Source organism: Mobula birostris, chromosome 12 (assembly GCF_030028105.1).
Source record: "Mobula birostris isolate sMobBir1 chromosome 12, sMobBir1.hap1, whole genome shotgun sequence".
Classification (NCBI taxonomy): Eukaryota; Metazoa; Chordata; class Chondrichthyes; order Myliobatiformes; family Myliobatidae; genus Mobula; species Mobula birostris.
Window position 1 is genome coordinate 58888259 of NC_092381.1, and position 21450 is coordinate 58909708.

The 21450-nt window shown below is 37.7% G+C and overlaps 1 protein-coding gene across 3 annotated transcripts in view; it reads right to left on the minus strand.

Moving 5' to 3' along the window:
- LOC140205946 (biotin-dependent 3-methylcrotonyl-coenzyme A carboxylase beta1 subunit) overlaps nt 1–21450 on the minus strand; it is a 76758-nt gene that overhangs the window by 26812 nt on the left and 28496 nt on the right. For 2 of the 3 annotated variants that reach the window (XM_072273843.1, XM_072273842.1), the window contains 4 exons: nt 20468–20646; nt 19383–19463; nt 12994–13172; nt 603–795 (listed from right to left, as the gene is read on the minus strand). In XM_072273843.1, coding sequence (XP_072129944.1) covers nt 603–795; nt 12994–13172; nt 19383–19463; nt 20468–20646 — 632 coding nt within the window. The remainder of the gene's footprint in view (nt 1–602; nt 796–12993; nt 13173–19382; nt 19464–20467; nt 20647–21450) is intronic. The other variant, XM_072273845.1, reaches the window with a different exon arrangement.

A 21450-nucleotide genomic window follows, 5' to 3' on the forward strand; every position in this document is an offset into this window, starting at 1 on the left:
CTTCATACCTCAAAAAGCAGCGCAGTTACCCATTGAACTTCAGAAGCTGGATCATGATCTACATGCTAAATCAGTAGGTTATGGGAGGTGACCGTTTAAGAGCTGGTAAGACATTTTTGTATCCAATTGGCTAGATCCACTGTGATCTAACCTTCTGGACCAACCTACCAGTTGGTATCCTATCAAAGGTCATTCTAAAATTCATGTAGACAACATCTACCACACTCCTTCATTGAGCATCTTGGTCACATCTTCCAAAACTCAATTAAGTTTGTGAGATATGGTTTCCCCTACACTGAGTTAAGCAAAGTATCTATAATCAGTCCTTGATTCTCCAAATTAATTCAAATCTTGACTATGTAATTCTATTTTCACCTTCTATATTGGCAAATACCAGAAAAGTGTTACCAAATACCTGTCAGGAGCAGGTACTCCTACTAAATAAAACAAATCTCTGTCCAGGGCAATGATTTTCAAATTGCTAGCTCAGCCTAGTTCAACTAACTTCAAACCAAAGATGAACCAGGCTCCCTTTTGCTGTTTATTTCATTGGATGCTTAAGTACTTGTAACCTCCAACTGCTCAGGCATATACAAACTCACCAATTCAATGTTTAAGGTATGTGCATAATCTTTTGGAGCAAGACCATTTAGTTCTTCAGCTGCATACAGCGGCTCTTCAAAATCAGTTGGCATGTTTGTTGGAAGTACAAAATTTAAACCGGCTATGATATTCCTGGTACATTTGTATGCTTCTTCCTCCGTAGCTGCAAAATGATCAATGCAACCACTAAACCTGAAAAAAACAGAAAAATCACCAGTTGTATAATTTAAATGATGGACTGAGGAGGGCTAATTAAATTCAAAATATAAGCAACAGAATAATAATAGGATGGGAAAAAGAATGAATTGTAAAATAATAATGAGCAGAATCATGCTGTCTATGCCTGGTGGTTTAGAAGAAAACTGCCAGTTGTCAGCCATTCTCAAGCAAATATATCAGAGATTTAGTGTGTGACAATGCTGTCAACCCCACATCTTCAGACACATGAATTTACAATATGCAGTAGTGCCCCAATGATGGTTTCACTAAAATACAAACATATTATCTCCACTACATTTCTACACGTATGAAATATTGCAAAGGTCTGTCCATTTCTGTCATGTAATGATGCTGAAAAACTAATTTATAGCTTTATATCAAATAGACTGGATTAATGCAATACACTTTTTACAGGCCTTCGAAAACAATTTATTGAGGATCTTCAACTCAGTCAGAATGCCACTGTTAACTTCTAACTAAAACCAGGATGAGGAAGTATATCACTCTTGTCCTACCTACTCTACAATGGCTTCCTGTAACTTTTAGAATTGATTTTAAAGTTCTCTTACTTGTTTTTAAAGCTCTCAATGGTCTGGGACCAGAGTACATCACAGAATCATTTTCATTTTACAATCCTGCTCAAGTTCTAGGTCTTCTGCCAGTCTCTTAAATTTAAACTATCTCCCTCAAAAGATAATTGGAAGGTGAGTTTCTCTGAACTACACTCCTGAACTATGAATTTAATACATAAAACTGAAAGTGATGCAGACTTAGTTGGTACTTTTAAATGCCAGCAAAGGCTATTTATTTAACTTTGCTTTTAGCCAACATCTTTTTTCTTTTATTTTCATGTTTGTATATTATTCCATTGAACTATATTATCTATATGAAAAGTGCACTGTAAATAAGTTATTATTATTATTTTACCCTTTTTCCCCATTCTGTTCCTTCTTCATCAATCAAGGAAGACTGTTAAAGCTGACCTTAGCTTTTGAAATCAGCAGACAGTTCATGACCCGCTTCAGAATATAGAAAACAAAAATCTAGGCTGCCCTCTAGTGTCACAAATGTGTTCCAATGTTTGAGTTAATATTACAGTGACAACCTGCACTGCCTACTCAAGTGAATACAAAAAGAAGAGAATTTTAAAGGGAAGTAAAGAAATTTTCCCCGGTTTCTTGGTCAGCATTTACCCCTCAATCAATACGCTGACGTAGATTACCTGATAATTATCAGATTGCTGTTAATGAACATTTGCTGTGTGGAAAGTGTCATATTTCCTACATTCATGTAGCCACAATACCTTACAAGTAGTAAATTATCTCTAAAGTGCTTTGAAGTTTCCCAAGGTGATAAAAGGAGTAGTAAAATAAGCAAGTATGTTTTCTTTCTTTCTTTCAATTACCACCTCACCTTATTGTAATTGTGGTTCATGTACAGACTCAGGTATAATCTATTAAAGGCTTGACCTCTCACTCTGCAAAAATCATCAATAACCAAGAAAATAATGATCTCCCTGTAATTTCTTTTTTACCATTGTCCATAAACCATTTTCATTATTGTCTATCTAATCAAGAACAGTGTGGAGCTCATTAACTCATCTATTACTAAAATTAAAACTACCTTTTCAGTTGTCTCTGCTCCATCCACCCTTACTCTTACCATCAAGGAAAACCTTCCTCCATCAAACTCCTCTCAGTCAACACTTAAACTGGCCCCCATCTACACTGCTATGTTTCCATTTCCCACATTCTCTTCAGGTTCACCATAACCAGGTGACCTTTCTGCTCCCACAACTTCATCCTAATTAAATAGCTGATCAGACCACATTCCAGCTTGTTCTCAATTTTCTTTTCTTTTCAAATCTTTTTATTGTTATATTATACAGGAAAAATAACATGAGTACATTGAAGTAACAACACTTATGATGCCTCAAAAAAAACATTATCTTAAAGATTGAAAAAAAATTTTGGGATAACAAAAAAAGCCTACTAAGCAGAAAAGTGAGAGAAAAAAAAAGAACCCATTAGGTGTACAACCCCGGAGTCATGTGTCATACAAAAAGCTTCTAAAAATAAACATCAACCCGCCAGCAAGAAAAGAAAATATACTGAAAAATTTACAATTAGATCGTGGAAAAATTATATCAATTAACTCAAATGATAATAACAAGCAAATGAGCCCCAACTTTTCTCAAAATCAAATAAAGATTCAAAGGTTTGACTTCTAATTTTCTCCAAACTAAGACATAGCATCACTTGAGAGAACCATTGTGACAAAGTGGGAGCTGATGTATCCTTCCACTTCAACAAAATGGCCCTCCTAGCTATCAATGTAACAAATGCAATAACATATTGGTCAGACACAGAAATACCATGAATATTTTGAGGAATTATTGCAAAATGCACAGTTAATTTATTAGGTTGTAAATTAATTTTAAGTGCTTTAGAAATTGTTGAAAAAAACAACTTCCAGAACCGTTCCAATATAGAACAAGACCAAAACATATGTGTCAGTGCAGCTGTCTCAGTTTTACATCTATCACAATGACTATTAACATCAGAAAAGATTTTAGAAAGTCTCTCCTTTGTCAAATGATAACGATGTACAATTTTAAATTGAATCAATGAATGACTAGCGCAAATTGAAGAAGAGTTAAACAACTTCAATATCCGCATCCAATCCTCCGTCATAAAAGTCAAATTAAGTTCCTTTTCCCAATCCTGTTTAATCTTAGATAAAGGACACTTATCCCATTGTAATAATAAATTATAAATTTTTCCAATAGAACCCTTAATCAAAGGATTCATACTCATAATAGTATCTGACAGGTCAGCCTCCAATATGTAAGGAAAATTACTTAAACATTTTTGTAAAAAATGTCTAACTTGAAGGTATAGCAGAAGTGTGAGTATGAAAGAGAATATTTATCAATTAATTGTGCAAAAGACATCAATCTATCTTCTTTAAATAAATCCAAAAAAGAATTAATACCTTTATTTTTCCAAAGTAAAAAAATTGGATCACTCAAAGAAGGCTTAAAAAAGTAATTTCAGTAAATTAAACTACAAGGTTTAAATTTTTTAAGATTAAAAAAATTGCAGAATTTGAGCCAAATTTGTAAAGAATACTTAATCACAGGATATAGGTTTAAATTAACAACTTTAACTAATTGCATAGGTAAAGGAGCTCCCAATAATGAGGTTAAATAAAACTGTTTTACAACTTTCAGTTCCAGGTCTACCCAAATTGGCCGATCACTCTTATCAACCCAGTATAACCAAAAAGACATATATCGCACATTAACAGCCCAATAATACATTCTTAGATTAGGCAAAGCAAGACCTCCATCCTTTTTCAATTTTTGTAAATGACATTTACTAATTCTTGGTCTTTTACTATTTCAAATAAAAGATAAAATAATAGAATCAATCCGATCAAAAAACTTCCTAGTCAAAAAAACAGGAAAATTCTGAAATAAATATAAAAATTTTGGTAAAATCATTTTAACTATATGAATACGACCAACAAGTGAAAATGTAAGTGGACTCCATCTACGAAATAAAAACTTCATAGAGTCTAATAAGGGAACAAAATTGGCTTTATAAAGATCCTTATATTTTTCAGTAATTATAATACCTAGATATCTAAAAGAGTCTGTAACTTTAAAAGGAGTATTATCAAATATAGAGACAAAATCATTTAAAGGAAACAATTCACTTCTATTAAAATTTATTTTATATCCTGAAAAACCTCCGAATTCATTAAATAATTTTAGCAAGACAGGAATGGATTCGTCAAGGTTAGATATATAACCCCAATAAATCATCAGCATAAAGAGAGACCTCATGCATGGTCTCATTCACAAAAACCCCATGGATATTTTTAGCCTCACGAAGAGCAAGGGGTTCTAATATTAAATTAAACAACAAAGGACTTAATGGACAGCCTTGCCTTGTCCCCCGTGAAAGCTGAAAAAAAGGAGACCGACAATTGTTAGTGACAACAGTAGCAATAGGGGCTTTATATATCATTTTAATCCAATTATTAAAATTAGCACCAAAGCCAAATTTCTCTAAAACATTGAATAAATATTTCCATTCGACTCGGTCAAACGCTTTTTCAGCATCCAAAGATACAACACATTGTGGAGTTTTAAAAGAGGACGAATATATAATGTTAAATAGTCTCCGAACATTTGAAAAAGAATAGCGACCCTTTATAAAGCCTGTTTGATCTTTAAAAATAATTTTACCCAAAATATTCTCCAAGCGATTGGCCATTATCTTTGACAAAATCCTAGCGTCAACATTCAGTAATGAAATAGGTCTATATGAAGCACAGTCAGTAGGATCTTTATCTTTTTTGAGAATTAAAGAAATAGAAGCCTCATAAAAAGTAGAGGGTAAGTCACCTTTCACAAAATTCCAACATATACGGAGAAAGCAACTGTCCAAATTTTTTATAAAATTCTACAGGATAGCCATCAAGTCCTGGGGACTTACCAGATTGCATTGAAAAAATAGCTTTATGAATTTCGGCTTCAGTAATTTAAGCATCGAGACTTTTTTGATCCTCAGCCAAGATTTTAGGAAAAATAATCTTTTGTAAAAAAGCATTCATTTCAGAGGAATCTAACGGACATTGAGATTTATAAAGCTCAGCATAAAAATCTTGAAAAATCTTATTAATTTCTTCATATTCCTGAGCTAAGGTACCATCTTTCCTACGAATTTTCATGATTTGCCTTTTGGCTGCAGCCATTTTTAATTGAGATGCAAGCAGTTTGTTATTTTTATCTCCAAACATATAAAATTAGCTCTTTAACTTAAGCAAATATCCTTCAATGGGATGAGTTAATAACAGGTTATATTGTGATTGAAGTTCCACCCTTTGTTTAAATAAATCAGTATTGGGGGAGATTGTATAGGTATTATCTAAATCTTTAATTTGTTTTGAAATTCTATCTAATTCTGCTTTAAGCAACACACATCAAAGTTGCTGGTGAACGCAGCAGGCCAGGCAGCATCTCTAGGAAGAGGTGCAGTCGATGTTTCAGGCCGAGACCCTTCATCAGGACTAACTGAAGGAAGAGTGAGTAAGGGATTTGAAAGTTGGAGGGGGAGGGGGAGATCCAAAATGATAGGAGAAGACAGGAGGGGGAGGGATGGAGCCAAGAGCTGGACAGGCGATTGGCAAAAGGGGATACGAGAGGATCATGGGACAGGAGGTCTGGGAAGAAAGACAAGGAGGGGGGGGAAACCCAGAGGATGGTCAGGAAGGTCCCCCATCAGGAAGGTTTCAAAGCTCTACGCTTCTTTTTGGATTCCAGACCTAATCAGTTCCCCTCTACCACCACTCTGCTCCATCTAGCGGAATTAGTCCTTACTCTTAATAATTTCTCCTTTGGCTCCTCCCACTTCCTCCAAACTAGAGGTGTAGCTATGGGCACCCGTATGGGTCCTAGCTATGCCTGCCTTTTTGTTGGGTTTGTGGAACAATCTATGTTCCGTGCCTATTCTGGTATCTGTCCCCCACTTTTCCTTCGCTACATCGACGACTGCATTGGCGCTGCTTCCTGCATGCATGCAGAACTCGTTGACTTTATTAACTTTGCCTCCAACTTTCACCCTGCCCTCAAGTTTACCTGGTCCATTTCCGACACCTCCCTCCCCTTTCTAGATCTTTCTGTCTCTGTCTCTGGAGACAGCTTATCCATTGATGTCTACTATAAGCCTACTGACTCTCACAGCTATCTGGACTATTCCTCTTCTCACCCTGTCTCTTGCAAAAACGCCATCCCCTTCTCGCAATTCCTCCGTCTCCACCGCATCTGCTCTCAGGATGAGGTTTTTCATTCTAGGACGAGGGAGATGTCTTCATTTTTTTAAAGAAAGGGGCTTCCCTTCCTCCACTATCAACTCTGCTCTTAAACGCATCCCCCCCATTTCACGTACATCTGCTCTCACTCCATCCTCCCGCCACCCCACTAGGAATAGGGTTCACCTGGTCCTCACCTACCACCCCACCAGCCTCCGGGTCCAACATATTATTCTCCGTAACTTCCCACCTCCAACGGGATCCCACCACTAAGCACATCTTTCCCTCCCCCCCCCCCGCATTCCGCAGGGATCGCTCCCTACACAACTCCCTTGTCCATTCGTTCCCCCCATCCCTCCCCACTGATCTCCCTCCTGGCACTTATCCGTGTAAGCGGAACAAGTGCTACACATGCCCTTACACTTCCTCCCTTACCACCATTCAGGACCCCAAACAGTGCTTCCAGGTGAGGCAACACTTCACCTGTGAGTCGACTGGGGTGATATACTGCGTCCGGTGCTCCCGATGTGGCCTTTTATATATTGGCGAGACCCGACGCAGACTGGGAGACCGCTTTGCTGAACATCTACGCTCTGTCCGCCAGAGAAAGCAGGATCTCCCAGTGGCCACACATTTTAATTCCACATCCCATTCCCATTCTGACATGTCTATCCACGGCCTCCTCTACTGTAAAGATGAAGCCACACTCAGGTTGGAGGAACAACACCTTATATTCCGTCTGGGTAGCCTCCAACCTGATGGCATGAACATCGACTTCTCTAACTTCCGCTAGGCCCCACCTCCCCCTCGTACCCCATCTGTTACTTATTTTTATGCACACATTCTTTCTCTCACTCTCTTTTTTCTCCCTCTGTCCCTCTGAATATACCTCTTGCCCATTCTCTGGGTTCCCCCCCCCCGTCTTTCTTCCCGGATCTCCTGTCCCATGATCCTCTCGTATCCCCTTTTGCCAATCACCTGTCCAGCTCTTGGCTCCATCCCTCCGCCTCCTGTCTTCTCCTATCATTTTGGATCTCCCCCTCCAACTTTCAAATCCCTTACTCACTCTTCCTTCAGTTAGTCCTGACGAAGGGTCTTGGCCTGAAACGTCGACTGCACCTCTTCCTAGAGATGCTGCCTGGCCTGCTGCATTCACCAGCAACTTTGATGTGTGTTGCTTGAATTTCCAGCATCTGCAGAATTCCTGTTGTTTGCGTTTTAATTCTGCTTTAGTTTGTTTTTGAAGTTTAGCTGAATAAGAAATAATCTGACCACGTAAAAATGCTTTAAATATATCCCATATAACTAATTTAGACATACCCCCTAAATCATTAAAAGGAAAAAATTCTTTTATCTGGGTTTCAATGAAACTTACAAAGTCAGAATTTTTCAATAATATCTGAGACATGCGCCAAGGTGGGCGGGCAAGAATGACATCATCAAATTCAAAAGACAAACTCAGAGGCGCATGATCAGATATAGCAATAGCGTCATATTCGCAAGTTTTAACACTAGGCAAGAAGCAGGGATCGATTATAATATAATTGATCCTCGAATATTTTTTTATAAACATGTGAGAAGAAAGAATATTCTCTATTATTGGGATGGAGATACCTCCACAAATCAATCAAACCAAAATCAATCAAAAAGGAATTAATAAATGACGCGGATCGATTTGGAAGTCGCTGATTGGTTGAGCTCTTATCAATCATAGGATTTAGGCAGCAATTAAAATCCCCACCCATTATCAGCATATATTCATTTAAATCAGGCAGTAAAGCAAATACCTTTTTAAAAAAAGAAGGATCATCTAAGTTAGGACCATACAAATTAACCAAAACAACTTTTCTGTTTTAGATTGTTCCTTTAACAATTAAAAATATTAGGATTAATAAAAATAGACACGCCTTTTGTTTTACTCTGAGAAGTAGAGTGGAATTGTAAATCATTCCACCATCTAAAAAATCCATTTTGATCTCCCGCCCTGATATGTGTCTCTTCAGCGAAAATTATATCAGGTTGGAATCGGTTAATAATTTTAAAAGTCTTTTTTCTTTTAATAGGATGATTCCAACCATGTACATTTCAACTTATTATATTAATCCGTTTAAATACCATACTATAATTTTATTCTACTTTATACATGCACAGAGCACATACCAATACAGGATGATCAAAAATGGCGGTGATGAAGAATACAACCAGATAAAAAACAACGCATACTCCGGAACCACCCAATGGGAAAAAACTCCTAACTCTAAACCCACCCACACCCGGACACCCGAAAAAGGCAAGCAATCTACGATAGAATTCAAAGTTACAGACTGCCCTGTCTGTGGTTTCTTTCCCTCCCCCCAGTTAGTAAAAAAGTAGGGTGACCTTGTGAAAAAAACAATAAAGTCTCAGCAAAAAAAGGTACTTACATTCCATCGACTAATAAACAAGAAAGAACCAAAATAATATTATCTCTTAGAGAGAAAAACCAGCGCTATCTTCAAGTTTAATATTAATTCCCTATAAAAAGCTTTAAATTCAATTATAAAATGTTACAATAAAACAGAAAAAATATATAAAAAGCCCTATTAGTAGGAAAAAAACTACCAATTAGCTAATTAAAAAAAGAAACAAACCAAGTATTAAATTAAAGGAACAAATCCCCTTATCTTCTTCTCTCAGTCATAGAATTTCAGAGATCATTTAGACAGAGATACTTAAGCCATAAATCTTTCCAAAGGAAAACCAACAATATGCAATGATGAACAACTTTCCTTGTCTTCTTTAATTAGTCTCTCAATGAAGTAAACAAATGACCTTCATAAATCTTCTTTCCAAAATGCGAATAATATATAGATAGCCAAACAGCCTTTCAGATAGATCATTCGACAGCAGCATCGGTAACAGCGGCGGGTATAGCCTGAACAAAGTCCAGTGCAGCTTTTGAATCAAAAAAAGTACGAGGAAGAGAATTAGCAGGAAAAATTTTAATTCTTGTCAGGTACCTCAAAGACGTAAAAAGTTTTTTATCATATGCTTGTTTCATTACCAGAGCAAACTTTGATCTCTGTTCCATTATCTCTCTTGGATAATCTTCGTAAAAACGGAGCTCAGATTCCATAATTCTAAAAACTCTCTGTTTTCTTGCCTGTCGCATAATTTGATCTTTAATTTTAAAGTGATGAAAGCAAATCAGAACAGATCTTGGTTTACTAGAATCCTTCAATTTCGAGATAAACGTCCTGTGTGCCCTTTCTATAGCAGGCGGCTTTGATAGAATGGTAGGAAATAAAGTGTGGAAAAGCTTACCAAGGTAAGCCGTTAGATCTCCATCTTCAGCTCCTTCTTGCAGCCCAACAATTCGTATATTCCTTCGTCGAGACCTAGTTTCCAGGCCTATAATCTTATTTTGATATCTTTCCAAACAAGTTGTAGCTCCAGACAACTTTTGCTTAGTTATCTTCAATTCCTCTTCATGTGAAATAACTTGAGTTTCCAGGTCTTTAAGTTTCCCAGAAATGACTTCATTTCATTACTATTCTTTTCCAGGTGGTCTTTAATTGATCCATTCTGATCCTTAATTGAATTCAGTGTCCAAACGATATCTTCAGCCCACGATGGCATTTCATCAGATCTTTCCTTTTGCACCTTACCTTTCCCATTACCTTTATCACTAGGTTCAGGTAAATTCTTCCCACTTCTTTTAGACATAGACATATTGATCCCCCTCAAGAATCAGCAAGTAAAAATTTTAAATTCAAAGCTTAAACTAGGGGGAGAGAAAGGAAACTAAGAGCAGCACAAAAATACTGCTACTCCATTTGCAGACAGGGGCAGTCCTCCTCGTTCTCAATTTTAGCAGACATATAAAATTTTTTCTTTCTTCCTTTCCACTACACTCCACCTCCTATCGATGCAGCTACAAAAAAGGCACGACAACGGCTATACTTCATTAGGAGTTTGAGGAGATTTGGTAAATCACCAAGACACTTGCAAATTTCTACAGATGTACCATGGAGAGCATTCTAACGGGCTGCATCACTGTCTGGTACGGGGGGGGATGGGGAATGCTGTTGCACAGGATCGAAGTAAGTTGCAGAGAATTGTAAACTTAGTTAGCTACATCATGGACACCAGCCTCTGTAGTATCCAGGGCACCTTCAAGAAGCAATGCCTCAAAAAGACAGCGTGCTTCATTAAGGAACACCACCACCCAGGCCGTGCCTTGTTCTCATTGCTACCATCAGGAAGGAGGTACAGAAGTCTGAAGGCACATACTCAATGATTCAGAAACATTTTCTTTCCCTCTGCCATCTGGTTTCTGAATAGACATTGAACCCATGAACACTACCTCATTACTTTTTTATTTCTATCTTTGTACTACTTATTTAACTATTTAATATACATGTATATACTTACTGTCATTGACAGGATTTTTTCGATTATGTATCACATTGTACTGCTGCTACAAAGACAACAAATTTCATGACACATGCTGGTGATATTAAACCTGACTTTGATTCTTGTGATTCTGATCTCCAGTCTCTTCACCCAGCTATGAGAAGGGCATCATTAAGCTAGAAAAGGTGCAGAAAAGATTTCCAAGGATATTGCTAGGACCAGAAGGTTTTAGTTGTAAGGAGAAAATGGACAGGCTTGGATATTTTTCTCTGGAGCCCGGGGGGGGGGGGGGGGGGGCGGGTTGAGGAGTACCCTTATAGGCAAATATAAAATCATGAGGGGCATGGATTATATGAGTGACCACAGTCTTCTACCAGGGGAGGGGAGTCTAAAACTAGAAGGTACAAGTTGAAAGGGGAAGGATTTAAAGGAGATCTGAGGGACAACAATTTTCACTGAAGCTGTTGGGTAGATGGAAAAATCTGCTGGAGGAAACTATAAAAGCATGCTTAATACCATATTTAAAAGACACTGACAAGTACATGGATACGAACATACTGACTGGTTGGTTGCATTACCATGTGATATTGAGGCTCCAATGCATTGCACAGTAAAAGGCTGCAGAGGGATGTAAACTTAGTCAGCTCCATCACAGGCACAAGCCTCTCCACCATTGAGAACATCTTCAAACGGTAGCATCCATTAAGGATCCTCAGTCTCCAGGACATGCTATCTTCCGAGGAGCCCGAAAACCCACACTCAATGCTTTAGGAACAATTTCTTCTCCTCTGCCTTCAAGTTTCTGAACAATTCATGAACGCTACCTCACTGATCCGCGTTCACACAATTATTTATTTTAACTTACAGTAGCTTTTATGTTTGCACTGTACTGCTGCCACAAAACAACAAATTTAAAGATAGTGATCATGAACCTGATTCTTATTCTGACAGAGGGATACGGGCCAAACACGGACAACCTAGTTAGCATAGACGAGTTAGCCCTGAGGACCTGTTTCCATGCTGTATAACTCCGTGACTCAATAGTAGTCAGATTCTGAGTAATGAAGATCACGGTCCACAAAAGCAAAGGACTGTTGGATTTATTTATTAAACCTGCTTCTTCAGAATTATTTGTCAAACTGAATAGTTTTCAGTTAATAATTTTTAGAAAACACAATTAATTTTTCTTTTAATCTTCTTTCCATTTTTTAAGGACCTCTGGCCTATCATTTCAAATGACTGTTCCTAACATGCAAACACTTGCAGCATCAAATCAAAAACTGAACCAATGCTACACAGGTTTGTGTGCTTTATTAGGTGTTTCTGAAAGTAAGACATATTTTGCACAGGTGATTGAACTAGAAATTCTACAAAATTACTTTGTAGAATCTTTTTGAAAATTCTATTAATTCTCCATATGATTTATTTAATATAATTTTGGTGAGAAATTCATGTTTGGAAAATACTTCTAAGTAAATAACTGAAGCAGCAATTGAAGTTTTTGACACAGATATTTAAAAAATTGCTTGCCAGCCCATAAATAACTATTGGCTGCACCTAAATATTGAGGATAAAGTATGTGCAAGTCATGAACAGGTTTTGTTTTTACAGGCATCCGTAAATCAGAAATACACAATATTCACTCAATATGGTAACCATACCCTCCACAGTATTGTAATGAAAAGCATCAACTGCACGCAAACCTGCTAAGAAAGAAAATTACTAAAGGTGGGGGGAGAGAGAGAGAGAGAGAGAGAGAGAGAGAGACAGATGGTGGGGGGGAGGAGGGAGAGAGGGGGAGAGAGGGGGAGAGAGAACGAATGAGAACTTGTTCTGCCAATTATATGTATGTATGTTGGACTTTTAAATTTAATCACATAATAAGAGCTTATTTTTATATACAGGTGTTTGTAAAGGGTAGTCATAATCCAGGAACGGCCTGCACTTGGTACTTACTTTGCATGTAAAGTTGCACCTCCCAGTTCCTCGGGGCTAGTATCTTCCCCTGTTGCTGCTTTAACTAGTGGAGGCCCAGCAAGGAATATTGTCCCAATCTTGTCCACTATGACTGTTTCTTCTGCCATGGTTGGGACATATGCCCCACCAGCTGTGCATGAACCACACACAACTGCCACCTATAAAGTACATTCAAAAATTGAAATAACTGCATTCAAGCTAAATTACATTCCTAATCAGCATATAAATGTTTTATTTACTCCTTTTGTAAATATTCTTCCTTTCCAACTTTCCTGAAGCTGAAAAAAGTGTCCTTGATCAGCGCTGAAAAGTCTTCGATAGTGATTTGTTAGTTAGTTTAAAACCCTGTCTGGTTTTATTTTACAATGATTATTAGTTCCTATGAGACAAGGGGATATACAGTAGTTGCATTGTGCAAATTGGCTGGAACATTTCCCTCATCATAAGAACGTCAATGTCTTAAAAGTACTCTATTGACTGGAAAGTACTTTGAAGTTGATGTAGTCATTTTCTACCGATTCAAAAATCCTTTGCACTACCAGAAAAATAACAATTCCAATCCCATAGAAACGTGATTTTAACTCTTAACCACGTCTGAAAGTGTTAAGTAAAGGGTTAAAATCTTGAAAGCTAATATGGTGCTGCATTCCCAGCCACCCAAAATATAACTACAATATTTCAATCCATCAAGGTAATGTCAAAGATCTACTTAAAACTGCAACTGCATTACAGCAGCATCTTAACTGGTTGCATCGCTGTCTGGTATGGAGGGGCCACTGCAGGAACAACAAAAAAAACTGCTGAACGTTGTCAACACAGGCAGCTCCATCATGGGCACTAGTCTACCCAGCACCGTGGACATCTTCAAAAGGCAAGGCCTTGAAAAGGTAGCATCATCATTAAGGGCCCCCATCGTCCAGGACATGTCCTCTTCTCATTGCTACCATCAAGGAGGAGATACAGGAGCCTGAAGACACATACTCAACATTTCAGGTATAGCTTCCTTCTCTCCGACATCAGTTTTCTGTATGGACAATGAACCTATGAATGTTACCTCACTGTATTTTTTTCCTCTCTTTTTGCACTACTTATTTAATTTAAAATTTTAAGTCTATATTTTTATTTTATAGTTGTTTTATTATTACAAATTGCAATGTTCCTCTATCGCAAAACAACAAATGTTATGAGATATGCCCGTGATACTAAACATGATTCTGTTTCTGATTCTGGAAAATAGTGGCTTGAGGACAAAACATCATCAACTCAAAGGTGAAATAAAAGACTTATATAATTAGAATGAAAATGGATAAAACAAAATAATCCAAAGATGGTAGGACTCTAAAACTCAATCTTTAAAAGCTGGGAAAGGAAAAAATCCTCAACACATTTGAAATCATATACATACACACGCAGGATTACTCAAATATTACTGAAATATTAAATGCACAACACTCCTCCCTGCTCAGCTATAAACTCCAATTCAATATAGAATGTGTCTCAATTGGTTGGCATCCGTCTGACTCGAAGGACAATGGGTGATGATCATCACAAGCCTGGGCAGAAGGTAGGAGGCCCTAGGATGCCCAGTTGTAGTCAGAATACTGCCTTTGTCACCTTTATGCTTCCTCTGAGCAGCATGGTCCTTCCTTGGTCCAATCTGCTTTCCAACCGGAGGCACAGAGGTTGGCACTAACACCTGTTTGTCCTTTGTTGGGGAACAGCTCATTTGTTCAGCATGAAGACAGTTGTTATATCATCCAGTACCTTTCTTAATTCGTCTTCAGATGGCTTCTTTGCAGGGGATGCGGCATGCAAATGGTGGATGGATCCCCATCAAGTTCGAGTTGTCTTAGCCAATCATGCCACACAATATACCTTGTTGCCCATGTTAAGTTTTGTCACTCTTTAAACATTAAACTAATTCAAAGGAAAACACTGGAGTCTGGGAATAGGGGTCTAGTTCAAGTTTACTTTAAGCAAGGTGCACATGTATCATGTGGTAGTGTGATTACATATGCAATTCATGTACCTATACATATAACCTGTAATGAATTATTTAAACAACCAAAAATGCTTAATCAAACAATACATATATACAAGATTACTCAAATATTAAATACACCATAGCCATAAGTCAAGTCCATTCTGGGGCAGATGATTCACCTGGATCAATTCAATACTGTAACTGGCAGGAAGTTCACACCAACAAGAAAATCTGCAGATGCTGGAAATCCAAAGCAACACACACAAAATGCTGGAGAAACTCATCAGGCCAGGCAGCATCTATGGAAAGGAGTAAACAGCCGACGTTTCAGGCTTAGACCCCTCATCAGGACCAGAAAAGGATAGAAGTCAGAGTAAGAAGGTGGGGGATGAACTACTCTTTTCCATAGATGCTGCTTGACCTGCTGAGTTCCTCCAGGATGGTCACTCACTGCCTTGCACTACTCAGAGATATGATTACCTGTATTCAAGACAATGTGTGTTGTTCTTTTCTGTGCCTTGTTGTGCATCAGGAAGCAGCCTTGCCATTTCTTCAGCATTTTTGTCTGTTTTTTTTACAAGGCTGAGTTGCTACTTCGATGCTCTACACAGCACGGCTGGAAAGCGTGCAGGGAGCCAGCTGAAATCAAACCTGGGATCAGTCACCATGAAGACTGGTGCAGATGCCACCACACCATCAGCTGGCATATGTTAGATGGGTGGGGGTCAATTGTCTCATGAGTTTAGATCAGGGGAAACTCTTTGAAGGACATCGTGCTCAAACCTAGTAGATGTGTTCTCCAAAATGGGTCTTGGGGAAGGACCCTGCACTGGAATACAACTGATCTACAAAAGATAAAGGTATCAGGTGTAGGAACCTTGATTTTCAAGATATTGAGGCCCTAGTTACAAAAAAAAAAGAGGTGCATTGCAGGTATAGGCAGATAGGAACAAATGATGTACCTATGGAGTATAAGAAATGCAAAAAAACAATTAAGAAAAAAATGAAGAGGGCTAAAAGAAGACATGAGTTTGCCTTAGTAGACAACATGAAGGAGAATCCCAAGCAATTCTGCAGTTAAGAGCAAAAAGATTGCAAGAGACAAAATTAGTCCTCTGGAAGATTAGAATGGAATCCATGTGTGGAGCCAAAAGAGATGGGGGAGATCTTAAATGCCTCTTGCATCTGTATTTACTCAGGATATGGATGCAGAGTCTATAGAAGTAAGGCAAGCGGCATCAACTTCATGGAATCTATAAAGATTACAGAGGAGGATTCAAGATGAGGTAGTAAATTGGATTAGACATCGGCTTTATGGGAGAAGCCCGAGGGTAGTAGAGGGTAGGTCTCTGACTGGAGGCCTGTGACTACTGGAGTGCCACAGGGACTGGTGCTAGGTCCATTGTTGTTTGTCATCTATATCAATGATCTGGATGATAATGTGGTTAACTGGATCAGCAAATTTGCAGATGACATGAAGATTAAGGGTGCAAGGAAGACTATTGTTGCTTGCAGCAGGATCTGCACCAGCTGGAAAATTGGGCTGAAAAATGGCACATGGGATTTAACACAGACAAGTGTGAGGTGTTGCATTTCAGTAGGACCAACCAGGATAGGTCTTATACAGTGAATGGTGGGATACTGAGGAGTGCGGTAGAACAAAGGAATCAGGGAATACAGATCCATAATTCACTGAAAGTAGTGCCATATATAAATAGGGTCGTAAGAAAAGCTTTTGTCACATTGGCCTTCATAAACCAATGTACTGTATTGAGGACAGGAGATGTTATGTTGAAGTTGTTTAAGACATTGGTGAGGTCTAATTTGGAGTATTATGTGTAGGTTTGGTCACCTACCTACAGGGAAGATAAAAGTAAGTTTGAAAGCATACAGAGAAAACTTACAAGTATGTTACCGGGTCTGGAGGACCTGAGTCATAAGGAAAGATTGAATAGGTTAGGGCTTTATCCCTTAGACCACAGAAGACTGAGGGGATATTTGATAGAAGAGATCATGGGTTAAGAGTGAAAGGTGCAAAATTTAAAATTAATTTACAACCTAACAAATTAACTGTGCTTTTTGGAATAATTCCTCAAAATATCCACGGTATCTCTTTGTCTGACCAATATGTTATTGCATTTGTTACATTGATAGCTAGGAGGGCCATTTTGTTGACGTGGAAGGATATGTCAGCTCCCATTTTGTCACAATGGTTCTCTCAAGTGATGCTATGTCTTAGTTTGGAGAAAATTAGAAGTCCAACCTTTGAACCTACGTTTGATGTTGAGAAAAGATGGGGTTCATTTGCTCGTTACTATCATTTGAGTTAATTGATAGAATTCCTCCACTATCTAATTGTAAATTTTTGGTACATTTTTTTTTCTTGCTGGCAGTTTGATGTTTATCTTTAGTAGCTTTTTGTATGACGCATGGCTCCGGGGTTGAGCACCTAATGGTTTTTTTTTCCTCACTTTTCTTTGCTTTAGTAGGGTTTTTTTTTCTTGTTTTTGTCACCAAAATTTTTTCAATCTTTAAAACAATGTTTTTTTTTTCTTGAGACATTGTAAGTGTTGCCTACTTTGATGTACTCTTGTTAATTTTGGATAATAATAATAAAAAAGATTTGAAAAGAAAGAAAAATTTAAGGGGAACATGATGGAAACTTCTTCAGTCAGAGGGCCATGAGAGTATGGAATGAGCTACCAACTCAAGTGGTGAATGCAACCTCGATTTCAATGTTTAAGGTTGGATAGGTACATGGATGGTAGGGGTATAGAGGGTTATGGTCCCAGTGCAGGTCAATGGGAGTAGGCAATATAAATGGTTTGGCAAGGACTAGATGGGCTGAAGGGCCTGTTTCTATGCTGTACTTTTCTATGACTCTAGAGAGCCATGAGACCTATCCAAGTCAACAGGTGGGAAACAGAAAGTTTTTGGATCGAATTTGAAGTCAGCCAAGCTAACTTCTCTTCTCTGTTTTGTATGTTTATTGTATTTTGTTGAATAAGCGACATGATTATCCCAAGAAGGCAGGGAACTTAAGTCAAGCATCCCTCTACATAGATAATGTTGCCATCTTCTGATTCAACCCACTATCAATCTTCAAAGTTCAAAGTAAATCTAATATCAAAGTACATATTTGACCTTGAAATTCATTTCTTGCAGGCATACTCAATAAATCCATAATATAATAATAGCCATAAAAGAATCAATGAAAGACCAAATCAACTTGGGTGCTGATACTGTAAGTGTAAGTGATAGTGTAAGTGTAGCCAGTTAAAAAGGGCATGTTCTTTGGCAACCAATTTAACTGATCCTTTGTACTTTTCGCCATCAGGTCAGATTACCTCAAGGTGCTGGAATTGTGCTTCAGGGTAGTTGGGGCATAAGGCAAGAACCACCTGGAGTGAATACGCAAGATGAAATAGAACACAGAACCAGAGAAAGAGAGAAAATTATACTAATATAGCCTTCATCCTGATTGTCTTCTTTGTGTGTGGTTGTATCAAGCCTGGTTGCTCATATATACAGTTTTATCTACACATGGTGTTGCAGAGGATGGGCCTGGCAATCGTGCCATGGAATGTTCCATTCAGTACTACACCACCTGTCCATCATGGAAAGGTTTCTACAGATAAAGTTGTTTCACCACAAGTCAGTCAGGCAGTGATCTACGTGGAATGACTTTGAAGCTCTTTGCGCAAAGGAAGTGCTGGATCTTGAAGAATAATTCCTTGGTCGGATGATCTGGTTAAACATCTCATCGTTAAACAAGGATCAAGAGCTATGTCTCAGTGAGAAGGCCCTCCAGCACAAATCTCATCCCACCACTGCAGACTGAGAGACGAGCCGTGTGGTAACCACTCAAACATTTCACAGATGGAAAGTTTGAGAATGAAATATTAAAGAAACATTCACCTGTTGTAAATTTTGTAATGAAGTGTAAGGAAATACTTGGCACACTGAATGAAGGTAATGGTTTGTATAATTGTATCATTTAGAAATGTATTGTAGGCAAATAAAAACTGCTTCATTGACTGGCATAAATATGAAGGGCTGAATAGCTTCCTTTGTCATATATTTTCTATGACTCAATGGCAAGTTCAATGTTAAGTCAGGATATTTGTCAGACAATCTGCTGCAGAGCAAAAGGTCCATGATGGAAGAAAGCTACCAGCCAGAAGAGATCATGATTAAAGAAAAAAATATTTTTGCTTCAACACTTTGTTGGTGGGAGTGCTTCAAGCACTCTTTAGAAAATCCCAGCCTCCCACATCAATAAACAATCTCGTTCTCAATTTTGAAATAATTTTTGCAATCTCAAAGGAAACTATTTCCTCTATTTGTGCATCACAGAAGAGGGCAGGGATGAAAAATGAGTTACCTGCGGAATGCCTGCAGCAGACATAATTGCTTCATTGTAGAATGTTCTACCTCCATGATTCTCATCTGGAAATATCTCTGCCTAAAAAGGATACATGCACAATTTCTTTAATATGTCCAAACTCCAACAAGCCATTGAAGCAGATATCTGCATGTTAATGCATTTTGAAGAACACTCTCCATAACAGTAGTGCCCAAAATGTAGCTCAGAGCCTATCTGTGGGATCCAGTATTCCTGTCTTTTTCTATATTCTTGGACTCCTTACTGACTGTTGCCTGCAACAATGCTGCTGTAATTCAGCACTTGATCCACTGCCCATTTTGTTCTTGAAGGAAAGTAAGATAGAATCAGTGGGAGTGATTATACTTATAAGTCAGAATACAGTGTATTTTATCCAATTTTATTATTTGATACATACTGTCAGTAAAGAAAATCCATTTACACTGGATCTTCCAAGATCTCATGACAACGTGTCTTACAACCATGAAAAGACATTTTTGTCACTTTAATAACTTAGGAAGTGTTGCAGCCAGTTTGCTAAATGTGTATTCCCACACGCAATGTCATAATGATAGATACACTGTTAACTGGGGCTAGCATTGACAAGGACTGTATACCATAGGGTCATCAGTGTCTTTAGTTAGTAGACGGTGCCACACTTTATTGCCTCATCCAAAAGGCAGTATCTTTCCACACTGCACTTAGATCTTTTTGGTACTCAAAACTCTGAAATCAGATTTAATTTCACACTTCCTATGTCAGCAACAAATATGTTTATCTTTGAGTTATCTCTGATAGGTCAATCCTTCACGAATATCTTTTCAGTTTATACATATTTATTTCCTATAATTAGCATTAATAACCCATACATTTTCCTTCTCAAATGTGGGTACTTTAGATAGGTTCCATCTGACAAATGCCGAAGGAGCAAGCTATACACTTGTGGGTGCATAATCTAATCCCACTATTCTGAGGTACAGAAACCTACAGTAACAAAAGACCTATGACCAAAAATATTCCTCAGCATATAAAGTAGATAATATCTTGTAAAGCCTCCTGACTGTGCAATCCAAGAAGTACTCTACCTGAAGTGGTAAAAATGCTCCTCCACTGTCCACCAAGTATATGCAAGGTAGTCCATTTTGAATTGCAATGTCTTGGGCTCTCAGCTGTTTCTTCACTGTAACTGGGTAAAGTGTCCCTCCTTTGACTGTTGCATCATTCGCAATGAATACACACCAAATTCCACTGACTTTACCTATTCCTATATGAAATCAATGTTGTAAAATAAAAGTTATGTTAACATTTTTACATATTGAAGTTAAGGCTGATCTACTGAACTATTTCAAGGATTCAAGACGTAATGAAACCCTTGTCTAAACAGAGAGAAGCCAAAATAAGCAAAGTGTTTAGTACAGATACAATGCTGATGTGTGAATATCAAACAAAGAGTGATTTGTGATATTATCACAGTATTCTGGTGATCCTGTTTACTCTTGTAAAATATTCTTTTGGACAAGACAACAGTTACATTAAATATGAAACTACCATTTTATGTACGTTTGTAAGAAAATTAAATAAAATTATTTTTTGGCCTACTGAGCATTTCACACAGAAAATGAGAGATTATTTCAAGATTACCTTGACATGTAGTTATTGTGCACAACTTCAAGCATTAGTTCTTATAAAATAGTTAGACCTTGCACTTTGATCACAGGTGCAATCCAACTTATCCATTATTACTTCAGAATATTCCTGGCATACTGCAATTAAGAATTACTTAAGAAGAAGAATGTTGTGTTTAATCAGAATTTGTAACCAATTTGATATTGCCAGCAATGTACGTATATTCTGTAGTTCTACCTATGAACTTTGGTAAAAGCTGAATATTTCTATTTACTATGTATTGTTGTTGTTTGTATTGATAACTTTGTTTTTTTATTAAATTTTATTTCCTTTTCGGCAATAAACAATATATTTCAGTGAGTGCAATAATATTTTCATGCTTCATTAAATGACTATATGAAAATGAATTCTCCTAATCAGGAGGGATATTGCAGCTCAGTTC